The following is a 26591-nucleotide window of genomic DNA, read 5'->3' as shown; positions in this document are numbered from 1 at the left end:
CTTAAATTAACGGAAATTTCTGAGTATGAGCGGCCGGCCGGCCGGCCGGCCGGCCGTGGTCACGCTTTTGCGAGGCTTATATCATGCGGTATTCAAGTAACAAGTAAAACAAGTAAAACATGCGGTATTCAAAATATAAACTAGCCTTGTTATGCAAATGAAGAAGCAACGTGCACCAATCCGGCGTCTTTTTTCTGCCACCCATACCTATTATGTACTGAGTATTGGAGCCGGAGCCGCCGGAGCCGCCGGAGCCGGACCATTTTACTCGGAGCCGGAGCCGGAGCCGGAGCCGCGCCATGGCATTTCACCCGGAGCCGGAGCCGTCTGAAATTTCCACGGCTCCGCATCCCTGGTAAAGAAAGGGTGGGGGAATTCATGGCCGGCCCGATCCCCTGCAGTCCGGTTGCTGAGCGGGGGGGGGGGGATGCGGGGGGAGAAAGTTCCTATTGCCACGCCTATGCCTATAGGTATATACCTACGTATGTATTGTTACGTATTGGTATTAGTAAAGTTAAAGCTAAAAGTTATTAAAAGAAGTAAAAAAAAAACACCGACGCGAAGCGCTGCCTTTTTTTAAAATATCCGCGAAAAAATCGTCAACTTGATGAATCGATAAAAATCACTAACATCTCAGGAGGCACACTGCTGAGTGCTGATACCAATAAATACGTATAGCATATACTTAGTATAGGCAATAGGCATGTCTTTTGTGGCATCATTTGGACCTTCCTTCCCCCCCCCGCTCAGCAACTTTGACTGCCGGGGATCGGGCCGCCCATGAGTCCCCCCCCCCCCCCCACCCTCAAACTGAAAGTCTGGATCCACCCTGGTGCCCCAGCTAATCGCTAACTAGAATCAGCGCACGATGTCGCGGTTTATATGTATATGCATAGATGTCGCAGCTATAGCGACACATGCAGTGGAAATCGTAGCAGACAGCAGTAGTTTCCCCTAGCAAAGTGGTGGTTTTCTACCACAGATGCTCGTCGAGGTCGGAATTTCCAAATACGCATTCGCCCTCATTCGCCGCTAAAATTCTGGCTTTACCCTCACTCTTATTCAAGTTATTTAACTTTTCTTAGATTCGCATGGTTAGTGACGACGCGCGTGGCGATATCCCTCTGGCGGCCACAGGTGGAACTACCGCGCACGGCGGCTCTGGCCGGCCGACTGCGCAGGTGGCAGCACCTGCCCCGACTATGCATTTACGGCGGCCCCGGCCGGCCGCCGGCTGCCGGGATCTCCGGAATGGCGGTAGCCCGCTCATCTTCGCACGCGCATTCAGCGGCGGCTTGTCGATTTTTCGAGTGTCGGCTGCCGATCTCCCGAGAGCCGGCCACCTGTCAGCCGCCGCTCGGCTCTGTGTTTATGGGGACGGCGAATTTCTCCCGGAGGGCAGCACCTCGCTCACAAAAGCACGTGAATCAGCCGCATTCCTGTGTCTGAAGCCAATGCTTAAGAGATATGTGGTTCCGCGGCTATCTCGCACGCCCTAAAAGAAGAAGCTCGCTGCAAAAACTGAGCACACCTGACCTGTGACGTCATCGGTGACCCCGAGGTCAATGAAATTTGGTTTCCTTCGACAAATTTGACCGGACTATCGAACGCCGTTTGAATTTTGCGGATCCGTCCAGTAGTTTCGGAGATACGAGGGGGGCAAAAAATAGCCCCCCCCCCCCACCTGGGCCTCGTTTCTTAAAAGGAATTACTTACGGCGTTCCGTCAATTATGCCAGATTTGGCGTATTTGATGCCAATTCGGTTTCATAAAGCCGGAGACAGGAGTAATTCACGCCATCGAAATTACGGAGCTTCATTTACGGCAAATGCTCGATTCCGGACCAATTGATGCCATTTGGGTTTCATAAAACGACGTAATTAACGCCAAATATTTTATCAAGCTCTTGATATCAGTGGTGTAAACTACGTACAAAAATGTTGCGTGAATTTGAAATAATGTGAAGATTCGAAGCTAATTTTTAATATATTTTATAATGTTGAGCCCGGTGAGGAAGAAAGAACAGCCAAAATGAGAAAAAGAAACTGCAAATCTTCTCTACCAGTCACTTTTTGTGGCCGCTATCGGAATTTTGTTTATTCGCCGCGCCGCGCCACTTTCGTAGTTAGGCACTTCTGCTTAGCTGGCTTTCTGCTGTTTTCAATATATTGATTTAATAAAGGATAGTCATCAATATCAATTTTGTTTTTTCATAAATAATTTTTTAAGATTTAAATTCAACATAATTGTTTTATAATTTCTCGTAAAAAATAAGTGTTGACATGAAATTGTAATTTGTAGGACGCTTGATAAATTACGGTAACTACGCAAATGTGCTTAGTTACGGAGGTGTAAACAATTCCAGTTGTGGCTTTGTGAAACGGGTTCATTTGCGCTCCGTAGTTTGAAAGGGTGTGAATTACGGAAAGGTGTAAGTTACGGCAGAGTTTTATGAAACGAGGCCCAGGTCGCGTTATAAACAGACCCCACCAGGGCGCGGGTTAACCCGCGCCCCGTAGGGGGAGGCGAAACCTGCCCTTTTCCCTGTCCTTTTCCGTGGATAGCTCCTAAACGTCTGCAGATATCGCCAACAAACTTTCAGGACCCTTCTGTGCATTAATTTTACACATTGTGACCAAAAAATTCCAGAGGCTATGATAGGTTGGCCGCAAATGACTTCAGAATGACGTAATGTTCTGCCATTTTCGACCGCAAAAAAAGAGCTTCGCGAGAAGAGCTGTCAGGCCTACAGCTTTGAAGATACAGAAAAATGATCATGACATAAAAGGTGTAGAATTGACAGGACTACAGAAATGCCTGCTCGGATTTTTGAAATTTTTGAATTTTGACCCCCAAAAATAAAGAAAGTAATTTTTTGGATATATTAGCCAAAAAAATCAATTCTTTGAGGCTCGAAAAACGGAATATATATGATAGTGCCTATCGTCTTCTATCTTCATACCGAATTTCAGATCGATATCTCTTTTTTGGCCGAGCTACAGCGAAAAAAAACTGTTCATCGTCAAATTTTTAAACTCATTTTTTATGGCAACTCTAGACCACGTAGGGCAAAGCAAAGACCACCATAAGACTCCCCGTGGCGAGCTGCCCATTTTATCGATACCCATTTTATGCAAAAATATCAACTTTGAAATTTGACCTAATTTGACCTGACCTTGACCTGCCCTTCACCAGAACGTAACCTTAGCTGACCCCAAAGGCTGCCTGACCCACATAATCGCATTTTTCATGTAAAATAGACCATAAAACATGTATCACACGACACTTACATATTGCGACCCCCCAGTGACCTGACCTCTGTGACCTGACCTGCCATCAGTGACCTCAGATAGCAAAGTGTGTGTTTGACGAACAATTAACCATCGAATATTTTCAATACCTTACCAATTTACTCGATTTCACAACACATTTCTTGAAATGCCTGTGACCGGTGAAAATCCGACCTTTGACCTGACCTGTGACGTCATCGGTTTGGCTAAGGTCAATGGAACTTAGTCACCAGGTAGTTCCCCGGTGGGGCTATCGAACGTTGTTTGAATTTTGAAAATCAGCCGGTAAATTTCCGAGATCTTAGGGCGGACTCCCCCCCCCCCCCCTACGGGTGGTAGGGTTGGCCGATAGCCCTAGGGGCGCAGGTTAAGTTAGCTAAATTTCATGAATTTGATCGTTAATGGCGCCTAATTACAAGTTATTTAGAATTATTCTTAGGTCAAAATATCTTTTGTTATCACTAATCATTACAAGTGCCATCCTAAAAATGTCCACCAAATCAATCTGAAAATCTGACTTCACCTAGGAGTCTTCACCCTTGGCCGTATTGGTGTTATGTCTACGTCTAACGTATATACAGGGGAGGGGTCCGTTGGACCGTCTTGCTGTTCGGTCTCTGATCAAGCTAGGGGCTTCACGGAAAAACTAACGTGTTTCCCGTAACGAGGAGAAGCCGATGACATGCAATTTTAAGGTCCTAGGTCAGTGGCTGACCTTCCAGGTCATGTCAATGACCCAAAAGCCGGGAAAATCGAGGCCTGGTAGAACTTCATTAATTGAGTTTGTTATAGGTTTTTTTCGGAGTGATGATCACGAATTTTAGATGAGTTTTGATCAACGATGATGTCTATGCGTTTAAGCCAGGTCGGGTCAGGTCAGGTCAGGTCAACCAGTGGGCGTCCTGCCAGCTATAGTAGGTGTCAATCACCACCTACAGCTTGGAAACATGTTACGAAGGCACCAAAACTACTTCGTAAGTGTTCAATGCTCTAACGACGCTTGTTATACACAATATTGAATAATGTAATATATCAATATACACAATATCTTGAATATATTGTGGTATTTTGCAATATATTCAACTTAATTATGAGGCTTAACCCTCGCCCTGGCAGGGGGGGGGGGGTTGATGCAACCCCCCCCCCCCTAAGGTTTTTCGATAATAGCGTAAAAACGGGCCGCCAAATTTGGCACAGCCTATGAGGCAACTTCTTTACATATGACCTGAAAATTTTAAGTCCGGGTGACCTTGGGTCAGGTCACCAGGTCAGAAAAACCGGTACAAGGTCATGGTTAAATTTCAATTTTCTTTTGCACGTGTCCAACCCACAGTTTTGGACTGATTTCCTTCAAACTTTCAGGATGTGCTAAGTTCACCGAGTTGTATAACATATAGTTCCGTTTTTTGAGGTCACTCACCTGAGGTCAGTTAGAGGTCATTACGTCGTAATGTAAGCCTATGGGAAAATACTAAATTCGGAAAATACTGGAGATATCCGCTTCGTTCCATCACTCTTGTGCTTTGAAACCATTGTAATTAACAGCAGGTCACTTGGTGCTTCTTTGTTTGGTGTACTTATCCATGGGTCAGGTCAAATGAGGTCAACTGAGGTCAAATGACGTTTTTGCTAATAACTTGGCAGATAATGACGCTAGAGCTTAGAAAATGGTGTCATTGTGTTCCTGGTGATCAGCTGAATGGAATGATATGCAATATGATGCAATTTGGTTAACTTGAACTTAATTTGTTAATTAAAGTTTACTTAAAAATTGAGAAAAACTTTAAGTACACTTAAGCGAACAAAAAGTATATGATTCGACGCGCCTTGACGTGCTGAGTTCACTGGTGCTTTTCGTTTTTCTCTATCTTAATTAGATCAAAAGTTATAAGCGAAAAACTTTTAGCCTGTTTTTAGCGAAATTTATACATTTATACCCCCCAAAACCCCCCTAAATATTGACCTAGAGCAACCAAATTTGCACAGGGCGAGAACTCCAGGGACCCACCTACCTACCAAATTTGGTGTTTCTAGGTGCCATAGGAGCCAATCGCGAGGGGGGTCGCATCCCCCCCCCCTGCCAGGCCGTGTTATGAAAAATGCCCTGCCAGGGCGAGGGTTAAAGCCCTCACAGGACCTACATACCTTCTGGCCGAGTGGGGTCGGTAAACGTTGGTACAGTCGTGTACAGGTTGATGGTCCACCACTCTTTATCTACCGGGTTCCTATGGCTCAGCATTGGCAGCAGCCGCCTGGTACCGGTAGGCTGTGCCGCATGACCCGAGAGTGAAACGGCACAGCCTACCCACACTGTATGACACCGGCTCGGGTCGCCTGGTAGAGCGATTTGACCGGACGCTGCGTTGCGTCACACCGGCTGGGAGGGGGGGGGGGAAGAAGTGTCAGGCCTGTCGATTTGGCTCGGCTCGGTGCAGTGGAGAGGCGGGCTGGAGTGTGGTGTGGGGAGGGGGTGATGCGGGGAAGGAGTGAGCGGACCTGGGGCTGGGCGTGTGTGGTCACTTGTCGCATAGAACCGATCGTATCCCTCCTCCAAAAATTCGTTTTAGAGATATTCACAAAACCCATGGGGGGTCAACCACCCATCTCCCAAGTGGGTTGCGGAAGGACAGGTAAGGATGCATGTACAGCCCACCGCTAAAGTAATGTAGGGGTTTACCAATCTCAACGGTTGGCTTTGACTGGCGATTGTTTAATGCGGAGTGATCGAAAAGAAGATGTCAGTAGCTAAAGTTGCAGCTGCAAGGGTGACGATACATATAAGCTACATTCAAAGTTTCATTGTAGTCTGGCTAAGCGTTCCTAAGCTTCAGAAGCAGAACATACCCATGACTGAAACCACACATTACTTCTGCTGTGGACTGTACGGTCTCTCATGAATTGCAGGAAAGAAAGAAAACAGATCAGTCACCAAATAATCTTTCTGAAAAGTGGACTAAACGCAAAGCCTCCCACCGAGAAATAAATATCCAGCACGTCAAGCGCTTCGAGCCGGGCCCTCACTACCGGTCAGTCTGACAGCCAAGCACTCCACTCCTACGCTGAGCTACACCGGATGGTGGCTACGGCCGGGGCAAAGTCTGGCCGGGCGGGCGGCGGGGCCGGGAGGTCGGCGGCAAAGTCAATTAATGTTTTGTGGGTTCGGGTGCCGGTCACTCTAGCTTGGTGGAATGATGGTGTATCATTGGAAAAAAACTTACAGCGTGGAGTCCCGGTTCGAGCCTCGTCAGGGCTCCGGCTGTTTTTCCGAGTTAGGATGGTTTGATTGCTATTGAGGATTATCAATAGACAGATGTGACAAATGTATTATAGTGCATGTATGGCCTAAACTTTTGAATTCATTTTGAATTCATTTAGATTGATTGCCATTAGTGGTTGCGAGCCATTTATACGGTTTTATACATGGCAATTGATTGTTTGATTGATTGATTGACTCATTCATTCATTTAATACGTGCCGAATTTAGCATACGAATTGACATCCAGCATCAATCCATAAACGTATTGCCTAAATATCATGCGTAGGCACAAGACCGTTGCCTCGATACCGTGCCAAATCACGTATTGCACAATGGACAAGTAAAGTAAATTATATTCGATGGGTCTTCCGTGCATTGTGCTTAGCAAAAACAGGAGTGCAATTTTTAAGCGACGCAAAATGTGCAATGCAGCAAGTGATCACACACACCCGACCAGCCCCCATGGTCCACCAACACGCCCCACACCACTCGCCAGCCCACGCCAACCACTGAGACGAGCCCCTCCCCCCCCCGCGCTGGTCTGACGCAACAGCTGGTCTACAAAGCGCTCCACCCGGCGACCCGAGCCGATGTCAAACGGCGTGGGTAGACTGTGCCGCATAACTTTCGGGTCATGCGGCACAGCCTACCGGTACCAGGCGGCTGCTGCCAATGCTGAGCCATAGGAAACCGGTGGATAAAGAGTAGAGGACCATCAACCTGTACACGACTGTGCGATCCCCCTCGCCGTTGATGGAGCTAGAACCTCGTGGGAAAAAAAAACGCACTTGGACGCCGTTACGAAATGCAGCGATTGGTACCTGATTTTAAGGTCAGGTCTCAAGGTAACTGGTGACCTCTGTGGTCAGGTCAAGTGGCCCAAGTCATGGTTTGGTTTTTTGGTAAATAGCTTCGAATAAATGATCACAGAGCCGCGATTTTGGCATCATCGTGGTCAGTGGTCACCTAGCTCAGGCGCGTCGAATGGGATATGTTTTGTTCGGATGAGGTCAACATAAGATGTTGACCTTGGGTCAAGGTCATGTCAGAGCCAGTCAGGTCACGAAGCTGTTCGAAAGATTTTTGATCGGGAGTTGATTGAGATTTTGAGTTTGGTCGGGAGTTATTGACGAAAAACTTATGACCCTAGTGACATCATAAATGACGTCACGCAAGGTCAACAATGCAAAAGTGAAGCATCGGACCTTGCAAAGAGTGCATGAAATCACGAGTCCATGTGCTTGAGATAGTTGTATATTATTCCTGGCGCCAAAATAACAGTTTCCATATTTCTGCATTGACTTATAATGGTGAGGTCACGTGATCGCCCTGACCTCATGTGATCTTTAGGAAAAATCCGAGTTAAACAGGTTTTGAGACCTCTTGAGGATACTACGTTCTGTAACTTTCATCTCCCTGTGAAAGTTCGTCTGGCACGGAGGGTGTTACGAAGTTGCGGCATCTGAGGACCGTGCAGAGATTCATTTATATCGTCGTAGCTCAGTGACCTGACCTGACCCAAAAATGCAGTTGCTGTCAAAAGATCCAGCTTGAATTAAAGGTCGTTCATGCTTTCAGCTCTCTATCCCCGGCGTGTTCGAGCTATCGCGAATATAAAAAACTGGGGCGAGGGCCAGGTTTTTAATTTTCATTTTTGTGTTATGGCTGTGTTACAGGATTTGGTGCTCATTTATATGGCGTGGGTATTGACAGGATCACGTGGGTGTTTGGACACCCCCAGCTGACAGCTGCATACAATTCTCCACGTATGCCTCAGGTTCGTACATACGGTGGCTCTGTCCGACTGCGCACCGAGTCACTGGAGCGGCTGGAGCAGCAGGCCGGCGGCCTCCAGTCGGCTCAGCGGGCCGTCGACAACGCCTACTCGTTCGTCTGAGGCGCGCCTGCCAGCACCACTGGTCAGCTGCAGTGCGTCGGTACTGCACTCGCAGCTACTCGGACAGGGACCTGCGCAAACACGTTGTACTTATACAGGTCACCGCCGATCAGTACCTAATGTGAGGATGTACGTAATCGAACAAAAGCCGGCACCATTCAGTAATAGTGAGATGTATCGTCAAAGGCGAGCATCGCACAGCTTCGTATTTCAATTAGACAACTTTCTTAAATGTGTCACAATTCTACCTGCCACAGCATACTCGCTATCATCGAACAACTGTAATATCTACCCACCTTGACGCACCCCAGAGTCTCTGTGACCGCCACTGGGCAGAGTTGTGAACCTACGCGCGTGCATGAAGAGTCATTGCTGTGCGAGTCATTGCTGTGCATTCCAGTATAGTGTAGCCATTGATGATCTGGACACAGTGGCGTAGCCAGACATCAGCGAAAGGCTGATGGCATGGTGCTCGAGGGGGCGACTTTTTCGGACGCCATTGTCAGCTAGTGACAGGGGCGTCAGTCTAAAATGTAACGTCATGCTTACCTATGCATGATTTACTAGGTGTTGCAAAATACGAGTATAAGAAAGAACCAAGTTTCGCTGTTTTTTTTCATAAAATCCAATTAGTGCCATTGCAGCCCAGTGTTTTTTCATAAAAAAAACCTTGGTCTTGATGAATATTTAGCACGATATAGGAAACGAGCTCAGGCTACAGACATTTTATTCTCAAAATACGCATCCATGCGAATTTCTTCGGCCGACGTAGCCTATAGAAGACGACCTTTGATGATGTGAGTGTGTATGATCGACTTTGAATAAGCGCCATAGAAACCTGCTGATCTCACTGAACATTCGCCTTGCGTAACCCTCAGGCAAATATCTACATTGATGGTCAGGTCAATTTTGCGACCTCTCCATTACCTATAAGTTAACCCGCGCCGTGCTGGTGGCCTGTGTTTTTCGTGTCGTGCCTGGGGGGGACGTTTTCACGCCCCCCTCTAACTCGGCTCCTGGGCCACGTAGCGACACACGGTAAGTGGCAATCAAAGGAGCGTCAAAAATAATATTGACAGAAGCATTTCGCTCATTTTTTAGATCAGGTCAAAGGTCAGGTCACCAGAGGTCATCAAAGGTGAAATTTAGTCCATTTCAGCAATTTTGGAAACTTCCAACGGCTAACTCGGGAACCAATCGAGCTACAGCGTCGCGGAAAAGCGCATTCGATAGCCCTTTTACAGACCTGAGTGTTGCTCTCAGATTGGACATCAGGTCAATGGTTTAGCCTCCAGAGAGGAAAAACTAAAAAGTAGCATTAAAAATGGAATTATTGTACTGGGACATATTGTTTATAGCAAAAAGAGTTATTCCACACCAGTAACGTTTATATACCTAAGTGGTAGCTTTCGAAGGCTACTGCCTTCTTCGTCAGCCATATAGGTATATGTTCTAACACAACAAGACAATACACATTTGAAAAATACAATCTCATTTTCACGCGGAAATAGTTAAAGTGCTCGCCTGGTTGGAATGATGCAAATACCAAGATGCCTATAAGAAACAAGTAGGTTGGATGTTTTGATTAAAACCCTGGTGACGTCACTGACATTTCTTATTTGGAGAATTTCGCCTATAAGGAAAGTACGAAAATTTACATACGAAAATTTGTATTTTATAAGCAAAAATTAAATCTTTCAATTTCATTATGAAACTTATATAATTTAATTATTACAAAACTTGAAATCCTTCGAGTGTTTGTCCCAACCCCCTGCTATACCTTTGGTCACGTGACTGAAATGATCAACTTTGCGTTTTGCAATGTTAGGACTTAAACAGAAGTAATAAATGTTAGAAGTGTATTATTTATGATGTTTTAGGCAGAAATCGTGTAAATATATCCTTAAATTATATATAATCTGTTGAAAAGAAGTCACGTGATGCTACCAGATTGTGCTCGGACAGCATCTTCTTTAACTCCGATTTTGAGTACTTTGTACCTCCATAGAGGCCTAATAACGGACGTTTTCAGTTATAAAATGAAGCACTGAATCTAATAAGGGCAAAATCTAATTATTTGTTGCCCTTCAGGCTGGGCTATCCAGGTATGAACTTTGGCCAGTTTGTGTGTAAAGCCTATGGTGAAGGGAAAACTTCACGCCCAGCTGACGTCACAGATCTCGGCTACCAAATCGTGTCCGGTGGGGGTCGGCAAACACACAATAACACTTACACATATCGTTAAACAATGATATATAAGCCTCAAAGTACGGCTCTCCAGTACAACAGTGGTTGGTTTTGCTTTTTAGGCTATATCTGGTCTTATATTAGAGGTGGCAAAATGTGGACCCGAGGACCCGGTCCAAAGAACCAGTCTGGACCCATATGGGTCCAGACCGGTTCCTGGAAATTTTCTGACGGGTCCAACCGGGTCCTACCATAAACTGTACATCTTGCACACTACACATTATTGCAAAATATGAAGTGAACGTTTCTTGGCACACAGTAGCTCATGAGTACTCCCAGTGGGAAATAGGCTGCTTTACATGTTGCTACTAATGATACCTACAAGTAGTTTGTATTAATTGACTTTTGGGGAACCGGGTCCAACTGGTTCCGATTCCAACTAAGGCCGGGTCCGACTGGTTCCAGAAATGTCCAGCCGGGTCTGGTTCGAGTCTGGTTCCCAAAATTTTCATCTTTTGCCACCTCTATCTTATATCAAGTGCATATGCATAAGTATTAACCCGATTTGTGCGTATGCACATTTGCCACGATACTGTGAAATTGCATCGTCGTAAGACAATTACTTTCTGAGATATTTAGCAAAAGCCTCATTTTCTGCCGTTTGGGGCATTCTGGCCGCAGTCTTCCTGGGATCGCCTATGACATCCGTGGTGTCACCTACCGAGACGGACGCGGAAACACAGAATCATGAATCAATCGAGCGCGTAGTAAACGGAGCATGAAAGGGAGACTCAGCAGCGGCTATCCGGGTGGCCGGCGCGTGGCGCGCCCTCAGGCACCAGCTGACCCTTCGGACCGCGTGGGGTCAGAGGTCGCGCTCGGGTAGTCTCGGCTCTGGGTCTTAGCGCTGTGAAGCCAGGAAGGGAGGGGAGGATAGCGCTAGCCCGACTGACTTGTAGCTCGGCTGATGTGTGTGGAGCGGAAGGCGAGCACAGAACGGGATGGTGGATAGTGCGTATAGCGGACCGGATGCATTACCTTCACAACCTGTGATATATGTAATATTTTAAATGTTATGACACAAAGCCCTATTTTCAGGCCAGACCAGGTCACTGGCCGACATAAGTTAGACTTAGCAAGATCTTAAAATGCCGCAGCTTTGCAAGCCTCCTATACTAGAGGATCATTTACAAGGAAATAATTCTTACAGGATTTAGTAGGTATCTAAGGTCTCAAAACCTTTAATTCTTGTATTTTCCTTAAAGGCAGAGCCTATTTTAAGGGAATTTGACTGGGGGGGGGGGCAACCTGGAAAATTGTCTTAAATAATCCATCCATTAACCCTCGCCCGTATTGGTGTTTTCCAGCTGCGAATGTATACGGGGGGTCCGTTGGACCCTCCCCCCCCCCCTTGCCGTTTGGCCCCTGACCGAGCTAGAGCTTCGCGGAAAAAAAACGACCGTGTTGCCCGTGATGAAAAGAAGCCGATGATACCCAACTTTAAGATCCTAGGTTATCGGTTGACCTTCCAGGTCAGGTCAACGACCCAAAAGTCCGGAAAATCGGGACCTGATAGCGTCGTAAAGGGTGGCTGCTATGTTTTTGTTTTTTTTTGTGCTGATCACGAATATCATGCTAGTTATGATCATAGATGATGTCTTCATGCATTTAGGCCAGGTCGGGTCAGGTCAGGTCAGGTCAACCAGCAAGGGTTTTGCCGGGTATTCCTAGTAGGTGTCAACCGCCTCTGAGGGCTGTTCACGGGCCCTGAATCAGAATCAGAATCAGAATATATTTCATAACGAATCCATCGAATATGGTTTTTCATCGTCACACGTCAAAGGTTGAAAACATGCGAGGTAAAATACATTCAGGCCAATACAATACACCGCGATACTTGATCAGGTCAGCCATACAGTTCTCTGAGTAGGTAGCGTCTCAGGGTGGATTTGAAGTGGCGAGTGTTTGTGTCGAATGGCAGCTAGTTGTACTGCTGGACAGCACCGTAGCTGAGACGCCTGCGACCCGACTCAGAGTGTATCCTCGGTAGCGTGCGCTGAGAGGAGCCTCTCGTCTGATACACGTGGTCTCTACTGGGGCCGATGCACATAGCGATGCATTCGGGACTACCGGTCGTGATGGCAGCATGGGTGAGACACAGTCGGTGATACGTGACAAGGCCACGCGCGTCTAACCAGTTCAGGTCACGGAGAACGTCCGCTACATGGTCGTGCTTACGCCGGCCGCTAACCACTCTGGCACCAAAGTTTAGGAGCTTCTGTACTCTATGTAGCTGCGTTGCATTACATGTACCGTAAACCGAGATGCAGTATCTAATGATTGATGTCACAAGAGCCTGCACGATCGTCACGACAGCACTTTTCGGAACTACATGTTTGGCATGCATCATACCAAGAAGAATACCCGTGCACTTTGATGTTACATGGTCCACATGCGACTGGAAGCTCAGATAATTGTCCATGATGACACCCAAGTTCTTCACTACTCTAGAGTCGGGTATGGTGGTTCCTAGGAAGTCTAGTGCCACTAGCGGTAAACCTCTCAGCATAGCAGGTGTACCGAGCATAAGTGCCTGGGTTTTGGACGCGTTTAGTTTCATCCCGTTTGAACAAAACCAGTCGTACACATTGACAAGGGCCTGCTCCATGCGGACAATTAAAGCAGGCAGCTCACTTTTCTTGCCGCTGACAAGCAACTGTGTGTCGTCCGCGTATTGTACCACTCGGACCCCGTCGGGCACAAACAAACTGAGCTCGTTCGTGAAGATGGTGTACAAGACACAGCTGAGCGAGCCGCCCTGGAAGACCCCGATGGAGTTGGGCTTAGCAGCGGAACACATGGGAGTGCCGTCACCACCGATCACTTGCACTTGCTGAGTGTGGCCGCGCAAATAGTCTCCGAACCACTCTGTGTCTACACCATACAGCGCCAGCTTATCGAGTAGTCTGGCGTGCGGTACCACATCGAAGCACTTCGATAGGTCAAGTAGCACGAGCACAGATATCTCGCGACAGTCCATAGCGCAGAGGACGTGTTCGGTGATGACGCTGAGAGCGGTCTCCGTGCTGTGACCCTTCCGGTATCCGTGCTGGGCGCTGGAGAGCAGCTTGTTGGTCTCCAGGTACTGAGTGAGCTGGAGCTGCACTACTCTCTCAGTAATCTTCATCACTCCCGGCAGAATCGAGATTGGGCGGGTGTTGGCTGGAGCTGAAGGTCCTTTCCCCTTCGGGATTGGCGTGACAAGCGCGTGTTTCCACGCCGCCGGCACCTGACAGGTCACCAGGCTCGTGTTGATCATGTCGAGCAGAATCTGTCCAGTACCCCAGAAGTATCTCCTGAACATGTCGACACTGATCCCGTCAAGTCCGGTTGCTCTAGACGGCTTCATGGACCACAGGACCAGACACAGCGTGTCAAGATCGATGGGCTGTGGCCGGAACCCACTTGTCACTCGTGGCAGGCGGACGGGCACCGTTGCAGCAGGTCTCGGGACGCTGGCGGCAGTGGCAGGGCCAATGCTGACATAATAGTCGTTGAGTGCATCAGGGGTAGCACTGGGCACGGCAGTTTCCTTCTTACTGCCAATGATAGGCCGCAGCACGCGCCAGACGCTGCCCGGCCCCGCCTTGTCCAGTTCGCGCTGATAGTGGGCAGTCTGGTCTCGCCGTATCGCTCCGCGGCACTGGCGGTTCAGCTCCTTGTAGCGGTCGCGCTGTCCGCCTGCCTGGAGCGCCTGTCTCCGCTCGGCTAGCAGCTGGCGGGTGTCAGCCGTCAGGGGCGGCGCGCCGGGTGGCGACAGCCGCACTCGGGTGACCGGGGCCACCCCGTCGAGCTGCGAGAGGAATATCGCGCGAAATTCCTCCCACTTGTCGGCACGTCGCTCGCGCAAGAGCACAGGACTCCAGTCCGCTTCGGAGAGCTGCAGATTAAGCTGCTCAGAGTCGACTTTCTGCAGGCATCTCCGCTGGACAGTCGGTCGGGACGGTCGCCCCGCTCCACCGCAGCGCAGCACCAGCCGTGTGAAGTCGTGCGGGGTGCCGTACTGGCAGCGGGTCACCCCAGCACGTGTCACCAGGTCGGGCCGGCTGGTTGCGATGACGTCAAGTAGTGAGTTGGCTGGTCGGTAAGTCGGGTGCTCGGTGTTGGCGATCCGCAGGCCGTACGTGGTCAGCAGGCGAGTCAGCCGGTGGCCGGGCGAGTCAGCAGCAGGCTTCAGCAGGCAGCAGTTCAGGTCACCGGCTAACACCAGTGTAGCGCCGGGGTGACTCGCAACCATATGCTGCACCTGACCTTCTAAGTCCTCTAGGTCTGACGTCACTTGGGCTGCTGAATTCCGCGGCACACGGTACACGCTTGCGAACAAAATACCACGGTGGTTTCCTACGAACACTTTGGCCCACAGTATCTCGATATTAGAGTTCGGCACTCCGGTCACTGGCGTAGGTAAAACCTCCACTCGGTGCGTTTCACGGACCAACAGAGCTACACCACCGCGGCCGCTGGCTAGACCGCGACCGTCCTGTCGGTCACTCCTATACAGCCGGTAGCCACTGACCGTCAGGAGACGGTTCGGAACGTTAGGGGACAGCCAGGTTTCACATAGGACAAGCACATCAAAACCATACACGTCACATATGTCAGTGCGCAAGTCGGGCAGCTTAGGTTTAAGTGATTGAACGTTGAGCTGCCCCACCATCACAGAGCTTGCGATGTAGTCACCGTGTCGGTGCCAGGTCACTCCTCCCCTCCTCCGCCGCGGTCGAGTCCTCTTCTGTCCTCCCCTCCGACCCCGCCTCCGCGCCCGTGCTGGGACGGGAGTGGCAGCCGGGCAGTACGTAGGTGAGCCGGGCGCACCTGTGTGCGGTCGGACCGCACACAGCCTCCAAGCTCCGCCCACTGCGTCCCTACGTCAGCCTTCCGTCACCGCACACAGCGATCGCTGTGGCCGGTCGGGACTGGCCACAGCGGACCGTCCACCGCACGCAGCCGTGACGTCAGAGCCGCCTACCCATCCCCTACCCCCACGCCTGCTGGACGCACCGCACACACCGCACGCAGCAGTGTGCGGTGCCCGTGAACACCCCTCTGACAGCTTCGTAACATGTTACGAAGGCACCAAAGCTACTTCGTAAACGGTCAAATGGTTACTAAATTCGAATTCTGCTCCAAAAGCTTGCCTAGAAACATATAAAACTTGAAAATGTGAACCGAGGTCATGAAAGATAAATGACCTGACCTGACCTTCCGGTGACCTTGACACCCACCCTAATGCATGGGAGCAACATCATATCCCATGTTTGAACGTTTGAAACCACGAAAAGACTGCAAACGCGCGGCTAATGCGAGGCGACATACGCCGAATCGCGATCCCGGCCAAGCTGATGGTGCCATGGTGCTAGGCCGCCGGTGCATCTGAAAGAACTGTGGTGGCCCTGACAAGCCTGAAGTTCCAACGAGAGGCCCGTGGTGCCCCTGACAGGCCCATGATGCTCTTGCGAGGCCGGTGGTGTCCCTGCTAGGCCGGTGGTGCCTCTGCTAGGCCGCTGGTGCCCCTGGGCCCTGACAGGACTGTGGTGCTCCTGACAAGCCTGGAGTGTCCCCGACAGGCACGTGGTGCCACTAACAGGCCCAAGGTGTCCCCGCGAGGCCGATGGTGCCCCTGCCAGGCATGTGGTGTCCCTGCTAGGCCTCTGGTGCCCCTGACAGGCCTGCGGTGCCCCTGAAAGGACTGTGGTGTCCCTTGGCCCTGACAAGCCTGAGGTGCCCCCCGACAGGCCCGTGGTGTCGCTGACAGGTCCGTGGTGCCCTTGCTAGGCCTATGGTGCCTCTGGCAGGCCTGTGGTGCCCCTGGCGGGCCTGTGGTGGTACACTCGGGGGCAGATTGATGTTCCACAACTCTTTATCCACTGGGTTCCTATGGCTCAGCATTGGCAGCAGCCGCCTGGTACCGGTAGACTGTGCCGCTTCACTTACTTGTCAAGCGGCACAGCCTACCAACACCGTGTGCCACCGGTCTGGGTCGGTGGCTGGAAGGCGATGTGGGCCGCCTGTGACGTCAGCGCAGCGGTGAGGGCCGAGCCCGGAGGCATGGCTCGGGTCGGCGCGGCGCGGCGGCTGGCGAGGGCTGGGGAGTGAGGTGGGGTGGGAGCACGGACCATCGCGCGGCTGAGCGAGTGTAGTTAACTTTCGTGTCTCAAGGCGTCAATTATTCTACCTAACAATTGTGCTAAAGCAGTTGTTAAAATGTCCTAACCCCAAGACAGTGCCTATCATCATACTTGCCATGCACATTACGACACACTTAAACGTGGCATTGGGACAGCCGATAGAATTTATATCACACGTGCATCGAGTTGCGGAGCTACATTGTTTTTAACAGATAAGTGTTAAGGCCTTGATTGAGCTCATTGGTGTCTATTATTTCGCACAGCAATCGTCCAGAGACGTGGGAACTGGGGTTTTTGGATAGCGCGGCGTCCCAACTTTAAGCAACTCTTACTGTTCCTCTAATGTGTGGTCGCAGCCACCAATAGCAAACCGTTCCATCTAGGAACAAATAAGTCGCGCACCTGGGACGGTTCGAACCGGGTTTCTCCAACCGGTCACCCCACGACGCTAGCGTGTATCCACTGAGCTGCCGCAACCAGCGAGCACCCGCTGCGGTCAAACGCGATCAAATGTCACAATACTGTCATTGGCGGTCAGCGGGTGAATGTCATTTTGTTTTGTGCGGACGACGACCATTCTCGGTAGCTCAGTGGATGAACGCTCGTGTCGTGAATTGGCCGGTGGGAGAAGCCCGGTTCGAGCCCCCCTGGGTGGCAGACTTTTTGGCTCCTAGTTGGAACGGTTTGCTATTGGAGGCTGCGACCACATATTAGAGCAACAGTAATAATCGCTTTAAATATGAGCGTTGACTGCGGCACTACTCATAACCCCCAGTTCCCACGGCTCTGGACGATTGCCGTGCGAAACAATAGACACCAATGTGCTCAATGAAAACCTTAATACTAATATGTTATACAAAATATAGCTCCGCACCTCGATGCACGAGTGACATAAGTTCTATCGGCTGTCCCATTGCCACGCTTAAGTGTGTCGTAATGTGCATTGCAAGTATGATGATAGGCGCTGTCTTGGAGATAGGACATTCTAACAACTGCTTTAGCACAATTGTTAGGTAGAATAATTGGCGCCTTGAGACGCGAAAGTTAACTACACTCGCTCAGCCGCGCGATGTCCGTGCTCCCACCCCACCTCACTCCCCAGCCCTCGCCAGCCGCCGCGCCGCGCCGACCCGAGCCATGCCTCCGGGCTCGGCCCTCACCGCTGCGCTGACGTCACGGGCGGCCCACATCGCCTTCCAGCCACCGACCCAGACCGGTGGCATACGGTGTGGGTAGGCTGTGCCGCTTGACAAGTAAGTGAAGCGGCACAGTCTACCGGTACCAGGCGGCTGCTGCCAATGCTGAGCCATAGGAACCCGGTGGATAAAGAGTTGTGGAACATCAATCTGCCCCCGAGTGTACCACTGACAGGCTCAAGATGGTGCCCCTGCGAGGCCGGTGGGGCCCCTGGCAGGTCTGTGGTGCCCCTGGCAGACCTATGGTGCTCTTGCTAGGCCGATGGTGCTCCTGACAGGCCTGTGGTGCCCCTGACAAACTTGTGGTGCCCCCCTCCCACAGGCCCGTGGTGCCCCTGACAGGCCCAAGGTGCCCCTGCGAGGTCAGTGGGGCCCCTGGCAGACCTATGGTGCTCTTGCTAGGTCGATGGTGCTCCCAACAGGCCTGTGGTGCCCCTGGCAGGCCTGTGGTATCCCCGGGCCCCAAGGGGGCGGGGGTTCATGACCCATATGACCCACCCTTGGATCCACCACTGGTCATTACTTGCAGACTGACTCATTTGACATCCATTGCAAAACAAGTCACAGTAGTATGTCTGGTCTCAGGAAGTAATACCGAATATCAGTCGATTCGGTAGATCTTTTGAAGTCCACTGGTGGCTTACCGACTGGAGACTCGCTAGCTCAAATTGACCGGGAGTTATTGGTGGAAGCCTCTTATGACGTTAGTGACGTCGTAAAAGACGTCACACATGGTAAACGATGCAAAAGTGAATATAGGACTTTACAATTATTGTAAAATATCACGACCCAATGCGTTTGAGGTAGTTTTATATTACCTATTCCCGGCGTCAAAGAAACCGTTCCTATATCCCCTTACCCGTTGACTTCAAATCGTTATGTCGCGTGACCGACCTGACGTCAGACGACCCTTAGAAACAAATCGGAGATATATACAAGCTATATACATATGATTACAAGCTTTTACGACTAGACATCTTAATTCAAGGTAGGTGCGTTTTTCGGCTACTAGTCGTTTATTGTTTTCGTTTCGAATTTTCGACCTTCGCATCGAGGTCGTTGTCAAGAAACATTTAACAATGACAATGACATGCATCGTGAACACGTTTGAAAAATAGTACGGTCATCATATCTAAAAACGTATTTTTTAAAAACGTATTTTTCAAACGTGTTCACGATGCATGTCATTGTCATTGTTATATGTTTCTTGACAACGACCTCGATGCAAAGGTTGAAAATTCGAAACGAAAACAATAAACGACTAGTAGCCGAAAAACGTACCTACCTTGAATATATACAAGCAGTTAGGCCTCTGGAAGATGCGAAGTCCTGTGAGTTTTACTCTCCTGTGAAAACTCATCTGGCACCGAGAGCAGTTGTGACATTTTATGACCCTGCAGAGATTCACTTTTGGAGTCAAAGGTCAGTAACCTGACATGATGAAAATGCAGTTGGTGTCATAAGATACGGCTTGAATTAACCCGCGCCCCGTTGGGGCCTGCCGAGCAACGCGCCTTGTTGGGGGGGGGGGGGGAATTTGCCCCCCCCCCCTAAGATCTCGAGAACCACGCAACATAGCGACAAGCCGCAAACGGTGTCGGATAGTCCCAACAAGGAACTACCTTGTGACCCTGTGGTGGTGTGATGCCGCCATGAGTTTGCATCCCTACTGGCGGTCCACTATGCCCCGGGCTATATGTGTGCGCCGGCCGCCGGTCAGCCGCTGACGGGGCGCGTGAGTCGGAGCCGGACAGAGGTCGCGTGCGTTTGGCTGGTGTCCAATACAGACGATCACCGACTGCCTGGCGTCTCAACATGGCGCAGCCGGCAGGGTCGTGAAAACCTGGCCATAACACGAGTGTACAGTCCACAGCAGAAGTAATGTGGGGTTTCAGTCATGGGTATGTTCTGCTTCTGAAGCTTAGGAACGATTACTATTGTAGCCAGACTACAATGAAACTTTGAATGTAGCTTATATGTATCGTCACCCTTGCAGCTGCAACTTTAGCTATTGGCATCTTCTTTTCGATCACTCCGCATTAAACAATCGCCAGTCAAAGCCAACCGTTGAAATTGGTAAAACCCTACATTACTTTAGCGGTGGGCTGTACAAGAAGCAAGAATGACGGAGCGGGAAGACGGCGTCGTTAGCGCGCCGGTCGTGCCGCGCAGTGCTCCGGCGCCCTGGGCTGGCCGAGCTCGAGCACCTGACAGTTTGGACCTCTCAACAGACCGCGGTGAGTCGTTCCATGTGTGGAGAGAGGCCTGGGATGATTACGTTCTTCTGACGGGCCTCATAGACGCACCGTCTAACATTCAGCTCGCGGCATTGAAAAACTCTATGACGCCGGAGAGCAGACGCGTGCTGAGGAACCTCGAGCTAACTGACGCCCAACGAGCGGACCCAGGAGCCGTCCTGACCGCTCTGGAGCGTTTCGCGGTCGGACAAGTGAACGAGGTCATCGAGAGAAAGAAATTCAACGAAAGGTTTCAGGCTGAAGGGGAGGTCTTTGATGATTTTCTCACTTCCCTTCGCGAATTATCCCGTGCTTGTAATTTTTGCCATGCGTGTAACGATTCGCTGATAAGGGATAGAATTGTCATGGGTCGGAGATCCGCAGAGACTGTCAAGTGTCTCTGTTCCGTCCAGGGCTTGTCTCTGGCTCATGCAATCGCTGTTTGCAGGGCGGACGAGGCGGCTTCCCGAGACGCGGCGGAGCTGCGCTCCAGCGGGGGCGCCCAGGCTTCCGCGCACCGCGTGGATGCCGCCGAGCGCGGCCGCAGCGCCTCGCGGCGGTGCCGCAACAACAGCTGGTGTGGTGCATGCGGCCGGCGGCGCCACCCGGCGGGACGGACGTGCCCCGCGCGGGGCCAGCGCTGTCGTAACTGCCAACAGCTGGACCACTTCTCCGCCGTGTGCACCAGCCCGGCCGGACAACGACGCGAGCGCGCGTACTACCTGGACCGGCGTCGACAATGGGACTCATCCCCACGACGAGACTGTGAGTCGGAGGGGAACCAGTCGCCGCCTCGGTCTCCGTCGCCGTCGGGACTCGGGACCTCACCACCCGGCCCGTCGGTCCCCGCGCAGCCCGCGAGTCCGCTTCCGTTCCCCTGAGGGCAGGGTTGACCGAAGCCCGGACCGTGGCGCGCGGCGACCGTGTGCATCGACCATCATCGCGGTCGCTTCAGTGCAGAGCGCTCCTAGGATTCGCCTGAACGTCACGGCACAGCGGAACGTTTCTGTTCTCGCGCTCCCCGACACCGGGGCCGACATCTGCGTTGGAGGGCTCGACTTCTTGGAAGAGATGGACGAATATCCAGAGAACCTGCTACCGCCCGAGCAACACCCGCGCACTGCAAATGGCGAGACCGTCACGTCGCTCGGAATCCTGCCAGTATCCCTATCTCTCGGACGGGTCTCTACAGATGAAGTTGTCCACATCCTCAAAGGCGTCAACGGTCTGCTGCTCTCCTGGAAGGCCGTCAGGAACCTCCACATCGTCCCGGACGACTACCCGCAGCAGATCAGTGAAGCACAGTGAGTGGAGCGGCGGCACCACTCCCGCTCTGCAGCATCTGACGGAGTGCAGACGTCTACTGATGCGTCTTCTTCTGATGGGCTCCACCACTCCCGAACGTCTGATGTCCTGATAGCGGACCCCGATGCTACGTCTGGTGACCGTGACAGTGACAGCACGGACCGAGTCGCCTATGTGACCTCTGCGCGGTCTGGAGGCTCCTCGTTGGCATCGGGCGGCGAGTTCACATCTGGAGGACCGAACCCGCCGTCGGGTGGTGACTCCGCCCCGCCTGGGGACCGGACCCGCCGTTCCCGGACATCCCATCGGAGTTTCCCACCGTGTTCGACGGCCACATCCGAGTGATGCCGGGGGAACAGTTCAAGATCCACCTCAAGAAGGATACCGGCCGGACCCGCAGATGACCTCCGCCATCTCGTCGTTTCCGACGCCGCAAAACATCTCCGAGCTGAGGAGCTTCTTTGGCCTTGTGAACCAGGTCGCCCCGTTTGTGGACAGCCTGTCGGAGCTTCTCGCGCCACTTCGACCACTCCTGAGCCCCAGGAACGAATTCATCTGGAACGAGCAGCATGAGCGGGCGTTCGCGTCTGCCAGGGCGGCGCTGACGTCAATCCCGACTCTGGCGTACTTCGACCCCCGTCGGCCGACTTCGCTCTCGACCGACGCTAGCCGCCTCAAAGGGATCGGGTTCGTTCTCCGGCAACAGCAGCAGGACGGCAACTGGCGTGTCATTCAGGCGGGGTCACGGTTCTTATCAACGACAGAATCCCGATACGCCACCATCGAGTTGGAAGCCACCGCTGTTGTGTGGGCCTTGAAGAAATGTCGCATCTTTCTCGCTGGGCTTCCGAGCTTCCAGATCCTCACCGACCATAAGCCGCTGATACCCATCATCAACGGCAAAACGTTGGACGAGATTGAGAACCCGAGACTTCAGCGCCTGAAGATGAAGATGGGAGAGGTGGGGCCGTTCGTTGCCAGCTGGGTGCCTGGTTCACGGCACAAGGCAGCGGACGCACTCTCCAGGAGTCCGATTCAACCAGCCACAACAGACGATGAATGCGGAGAAGACGCCGACGTCCATGCTGCGCGGACCGTCCTGGTTGCTGAACTCCAGGCGAGCCACACGGATCTCCTACTAGACCGCGTGAGGAGTGCTACTGCAGAGGATCCAGAACTGCAAATGCTCAAGGACGCTGTCTTTGCTGGATTCCCGTCCTCAAAGGCAGACCTCGCCGAGCCGTTGCGAAAGTACTGGCCGGTGCACGACCGGCTGTCGGTGGACGACGGCCTCATCCTGTGCGGCACGCGCGTCGTCGTTCCAGCATCGCTGCGCCGATCGACGATGACGTCACTCCACGCGGGTCACCTCGGCAAGGAAAAAACAAAAGAACGCGCTCGCCGTGTGGTCTTCTGGCCAGGAATGGATGCCAGCATCGAGGCTGTCATCAAAGGATGCAGCCGGTATCAGCGCGAGCTTCCCTCGCACCCCAGGGAGACCATGCTGCAACACGAACCTGCTGACCGCCCGTTCCAGATCCTGGACATTGATTTCGCGGACCACGCAGGAGGCAAGTACCTCATTGTTGTAGACGGTTACTCGGGGTGGAAATTTGTACAATGCACGGGCACCCGTATGGACACCAATGCCGTCGTCAATGCCTTATTGAGGATCTTCAGGGATGTTGGTGTGCCACAGTTACTCAGATCTGACGGCGCCCTCTCTTTTACGTCTCGTCAGTTCAGCGAGTTTTTGGCTACGTGGGGTGTTAAACACGTAACATCGTCCCCGCACTATCCACGATCAAACGGCCTTGCCGAGTCCGCCGTTAAGTCCGTCAAAAAAAAACTCCTCAGGCGATGCTGGGACGACAGCAGAGGACGACTGAACGAGGAGGAGTGGACAAGAGGACTGATCCAGCAGCGGAACACACCAGGCGTCAGCGGAAAGTCACCGGCAGAAATCGTCTACGGCCGGCCGCTGAGGGACGACCTGCCAACGCACCCGTCGCACTTCAAGCCGACTCACCACCCCCGACCTACAGACGACGCCGGGGAACAGAGTCAGACTCCCGTCCATGGCGACCACCGTGACGACGACCGCCGCGACTCTCGCCGTCGAGCTGCGAAGCGGTGGTTTGACCGGCACGCACGGGACTTGCCGGAGTTCCCTGTCGGAACGCGCGTGCGGGTACAGGATGTGAGGACCAAAAGGTGGGACCGGTGTGGTAGCATCATATCTGCCGGCCCCTATCGACGTTATCGCGTGCGCTTCGAGGATGGGGGGGAGGTGGACAGGAATAGATGTCACCTGCGCCGGCGTTATGCGCTGTCCCCGTGCCCTCGACCGAGTCGCCGGTGACACGGTGCGCCAAGCCACACCAGAGCGACGATCGCGGTACGAGCCGTGTGGTGCCGCGCTCAGACTCTGCGCCGACCGTCCGTCGCTCTACCCGTGTGCGGAGGCCGGTCCGTAGGCTGATCGAGGAAATGTGAATGACGTTTGTCCAGTCGTGTGTCATCGTTTGTCATTGCTGTAGTGGGCCAGGTGGGACGTAAGGGGGGAGATGTGGTGGTGTGATGCCGCCATGAGTTTGCATCCCTACTGGCGGCCCACTATGCCCCGGGCTATATGTGTGCGCCGGCCGCCCCGGTTAGCCGCTGGCGGGGCGCGTGAGTTGGAGCCGGACAGAGGTCGCGTGCGTTTGGCTGGTGTCCAATACAGACGATCACCGACTGCCTGGCGTCTCAACAGACCCAATTTCATTGACCTAGGTCAAGCTGATGACGTCACAGGTCAGGTTAAATATCGAATTTTCACCGTTTACAGGCATTGCAAGAAATGCGTTGCAAAATCTAGTAAAATGCATTTCAATGAAAATCATCGATGGGGAATTGTTTGTCAAACACATAGTTTGATATTTGAGGTCACTGATACCTACCAGGTTAGGTCACAGAGGTCACGTCACTGAGGGTCACAATATGAAAATATCATGTGATGCATGTTTTATGGTCCATTTTATATGCCAAATGCGATTATGTGGATCAGGCAGCCTTTGGGGCCAGTTTAGATTATGTTCTGGTGAAGACCAGGTCAAGGTCAGGTCAAATTATGTCAAATTTCAAAGTTGATATATTTGTATAAAATGGGTATCGATTCGATGCAGCTCGTCAAGGGGAGTTCAATGGTGCTCTTTGTTGTGCGCTACGTGGTCTAAAATTTATAAAAATTTTGTTCATAAACTTGACGTCATAAATTTTGAACAGTTTTTTTTTTTCGCTCTAACTTGGCCAAAAAAGGAGGTGTCGATCTAAAATTTGGTAGGTATGTAGATAGAAGAGCGCAGGGACTATCACATGTATTCCGTTTTTTCGAAATTCGAAAAACTTTTGGGATTTTTTGCGTTTTTCTAAAAAAGTCAAGCTTTTTAAATTTTTAAGGTCAAAATCCCAAAATTTTGAAAATCCGAGATAGCACTTTTGTAGCGCCGTCTTTTTTCGACATGACCATATAAAGAACTTTGAAATTGTTTGGTAACTGTAACTGCTTATGTGAGCGTTTCAAATTTCATCTTTTTTGCTTATTTTTGCTCGAACATGACCTCAGTTTGACCTCAAGAACTCCTGACCTTAAGTGACCTGAGACATGAAATTTTGTGTGAATGTGTCAAATTAATGTCCGGGAAGGTGCTGAAAATTTGGCGGCGCTGCGTGCTGCCGTTTTCTTGCTATTCAGGAAAAACCACAAGGGGGCCAAATTGCCCCCCCCCCCCCAGCGCGGGGGCGAGGGTAAAATATTTATAGGTGTGCCAACTGTCAGCTCTCTATCGCCAGCATGTTCCGAGCTAGCGCGAAAAAGAAAAAAACGTATTGGGGCGGTACCCACCTCTCCAGCTCGGCCGGCGAGGTTCTAATGCTGCATAATTACGCATGATGCACATTATACAGCTATAACAGACGATGCAAACGAGCAACCACATGAATTGAACAAAAACCCACGCTCGTCTCTCGGCATCATAGCACGTGGTCGAGACTGCTGTCAGCCACGGGTGCGCACTCGACCAACCCTCTGAGCCCGATGACTGAGGGTGACCTTGACCTGTCAAGCCTGATCGGCCGCCGGCCGCTGCCGTGCGGTCGTGACACGCAGAGGGCAGGGAGGCACAACACTTCACGCTGTATCTGACCTCTGACCTTTCCTCGTGCCCTGGTCACCGACCCCACTGACCCCGCTCCATGTCGCTGGGCGTTGGAGTAGCGGTGGAAACCGGTTCTAGCCTCTACACATGCCACCACTCTAACCCTCCCCTCCCCACGCTACTACGCGGCGTGGAATACGCTCGTGTTCCTAATGTGTTCCTAATTTAACGTAGATTGTTTTGATATAATTTGTGAAGTTAGTTGAATAGAATTAATGAAGATATAGACATTCCAAAAAGTATAAAATTTCGAAAATATTCGTAAAATTAGGTTAGCTGAGTAGTTCGGTGCCCACTTCAATTTCGCTTCGAACTGTCTGAAGTCTCGTGATTAGAAGATCTGAAGCCGCGAAGTCTAGATGTCGTACTACGGCTAACTACGGCGCTGTGCTAACATAGTTAGTTGACTCTTGTGTATGACAGCAGCTGATCAATGCATTTTGAAATAATTAAATTGAAATATCTTTAAACTGAAACATAATATTACAATGATTGACTTGCAAACATACCGCTTGAGAATAGGAATGTTTTGTAGAAGGTTTAAAGCCAAGCCGAAGCTGAACTTTTTTAAATGTCACCACGATGCTAATGCCATGGGCATTGCGCTTATTTGTACGTTGCTGGTGATTGGAGGTCTTGAGTTAAACCCTGGCCCGTCCACGTCAACGGATGAAAGTCAACCAGCCGCGGGTCCGTCGTTCGTCAACGCCACTCTAATGGACGTCATGCAAGCCATTCACCTCACGCAGATTCAGATAGATCAGCTGTCCCGGCAGGTCCATGATCTTACCAAGGTTGTGAAGGGGTTAGCCGGAACTCAGCAAGCAACTCAGTGC

General features: G+C 51.3%; 2 protein-coding genes across 2 annotated transcripts in view; one reads left to right on the top strand and one right to left on the bottom strand.

Moving 5' to 3' along the window:
- Positions 1-8982, top strand: part of LOC122387764 — a 146585-nt gene extending 137603 nt beyond the window's left edge. Inside the window, exon 4 of the mRNA XM_043378213.1 lies at positions 8324-8982. Coding sequence (XP_043234148.1) covers positions 8324-8443 — 120 coding nt within the window. The 3' untranslated portion in view covers positions 8444-8982. The remainder of the gene's footprint in view (positions 1-8323) is intronic.
- A 3629-nt stretch (positions 8983-12611) lies between these two features.
- Positions 12612-14927, bottom strand: LOC122387763. The gene is made up of 2 exons (XM_043378212.1): positions 13276-14927; positions 12612-12756 (listed from the first exon to the last, which is right to left on the bottom strand). Exons 1-2 carry the CDS (start codon positions 14925-14927, stop codon positions 12612-12614), a joined length of 1797 nt encoding a protein of 598 aa, XP_043234147.1.
- Positions 14928-26591: the final 11664 nt, after the last annotated feature.

This window comes from Amphibalanus amphitrite, unplaced genomic scaffold, assembly GCF_019059575.1.
Source record: "Amphibalanus amphitrite isolate SeventyFive unplaced genomic scaffold, NRLGWU_Aamphi_draft 000297F_arrow, whole genome shotgun sequence".
Taxonomy (NCBI): domain Eukaryota; kingdom Metazoa; phylum Arthropoda; class Thecostraca; order Balanomorpha; family Balanidae; genus Amphibalanus; species Amphibalanus amphitrite.
Note: the sequence above shows the minus strand (reverse complement) of the source record. Positions and strands in the feature narration are given on the sequence as shown.

What these genes read in the sequence shown, in the direction of transcription:
- LOC122387763 (XM_043378212.1), bottom strand. Translation starts at nt 14,927, where the DNA reads ATGGTTGCGAGTCACCCCGGCGCTACACTGGTGTTAGCCGGTGACCTG. An exon ending in GAGCAGGCCCTTGTCAATGT is followed by an intron (nt 12,757 to 13,275) that starts GTACGACTGGTT and finishes CACGACCGGTAG; the next exon opens with TCCCGAATGCATCGCTATGT.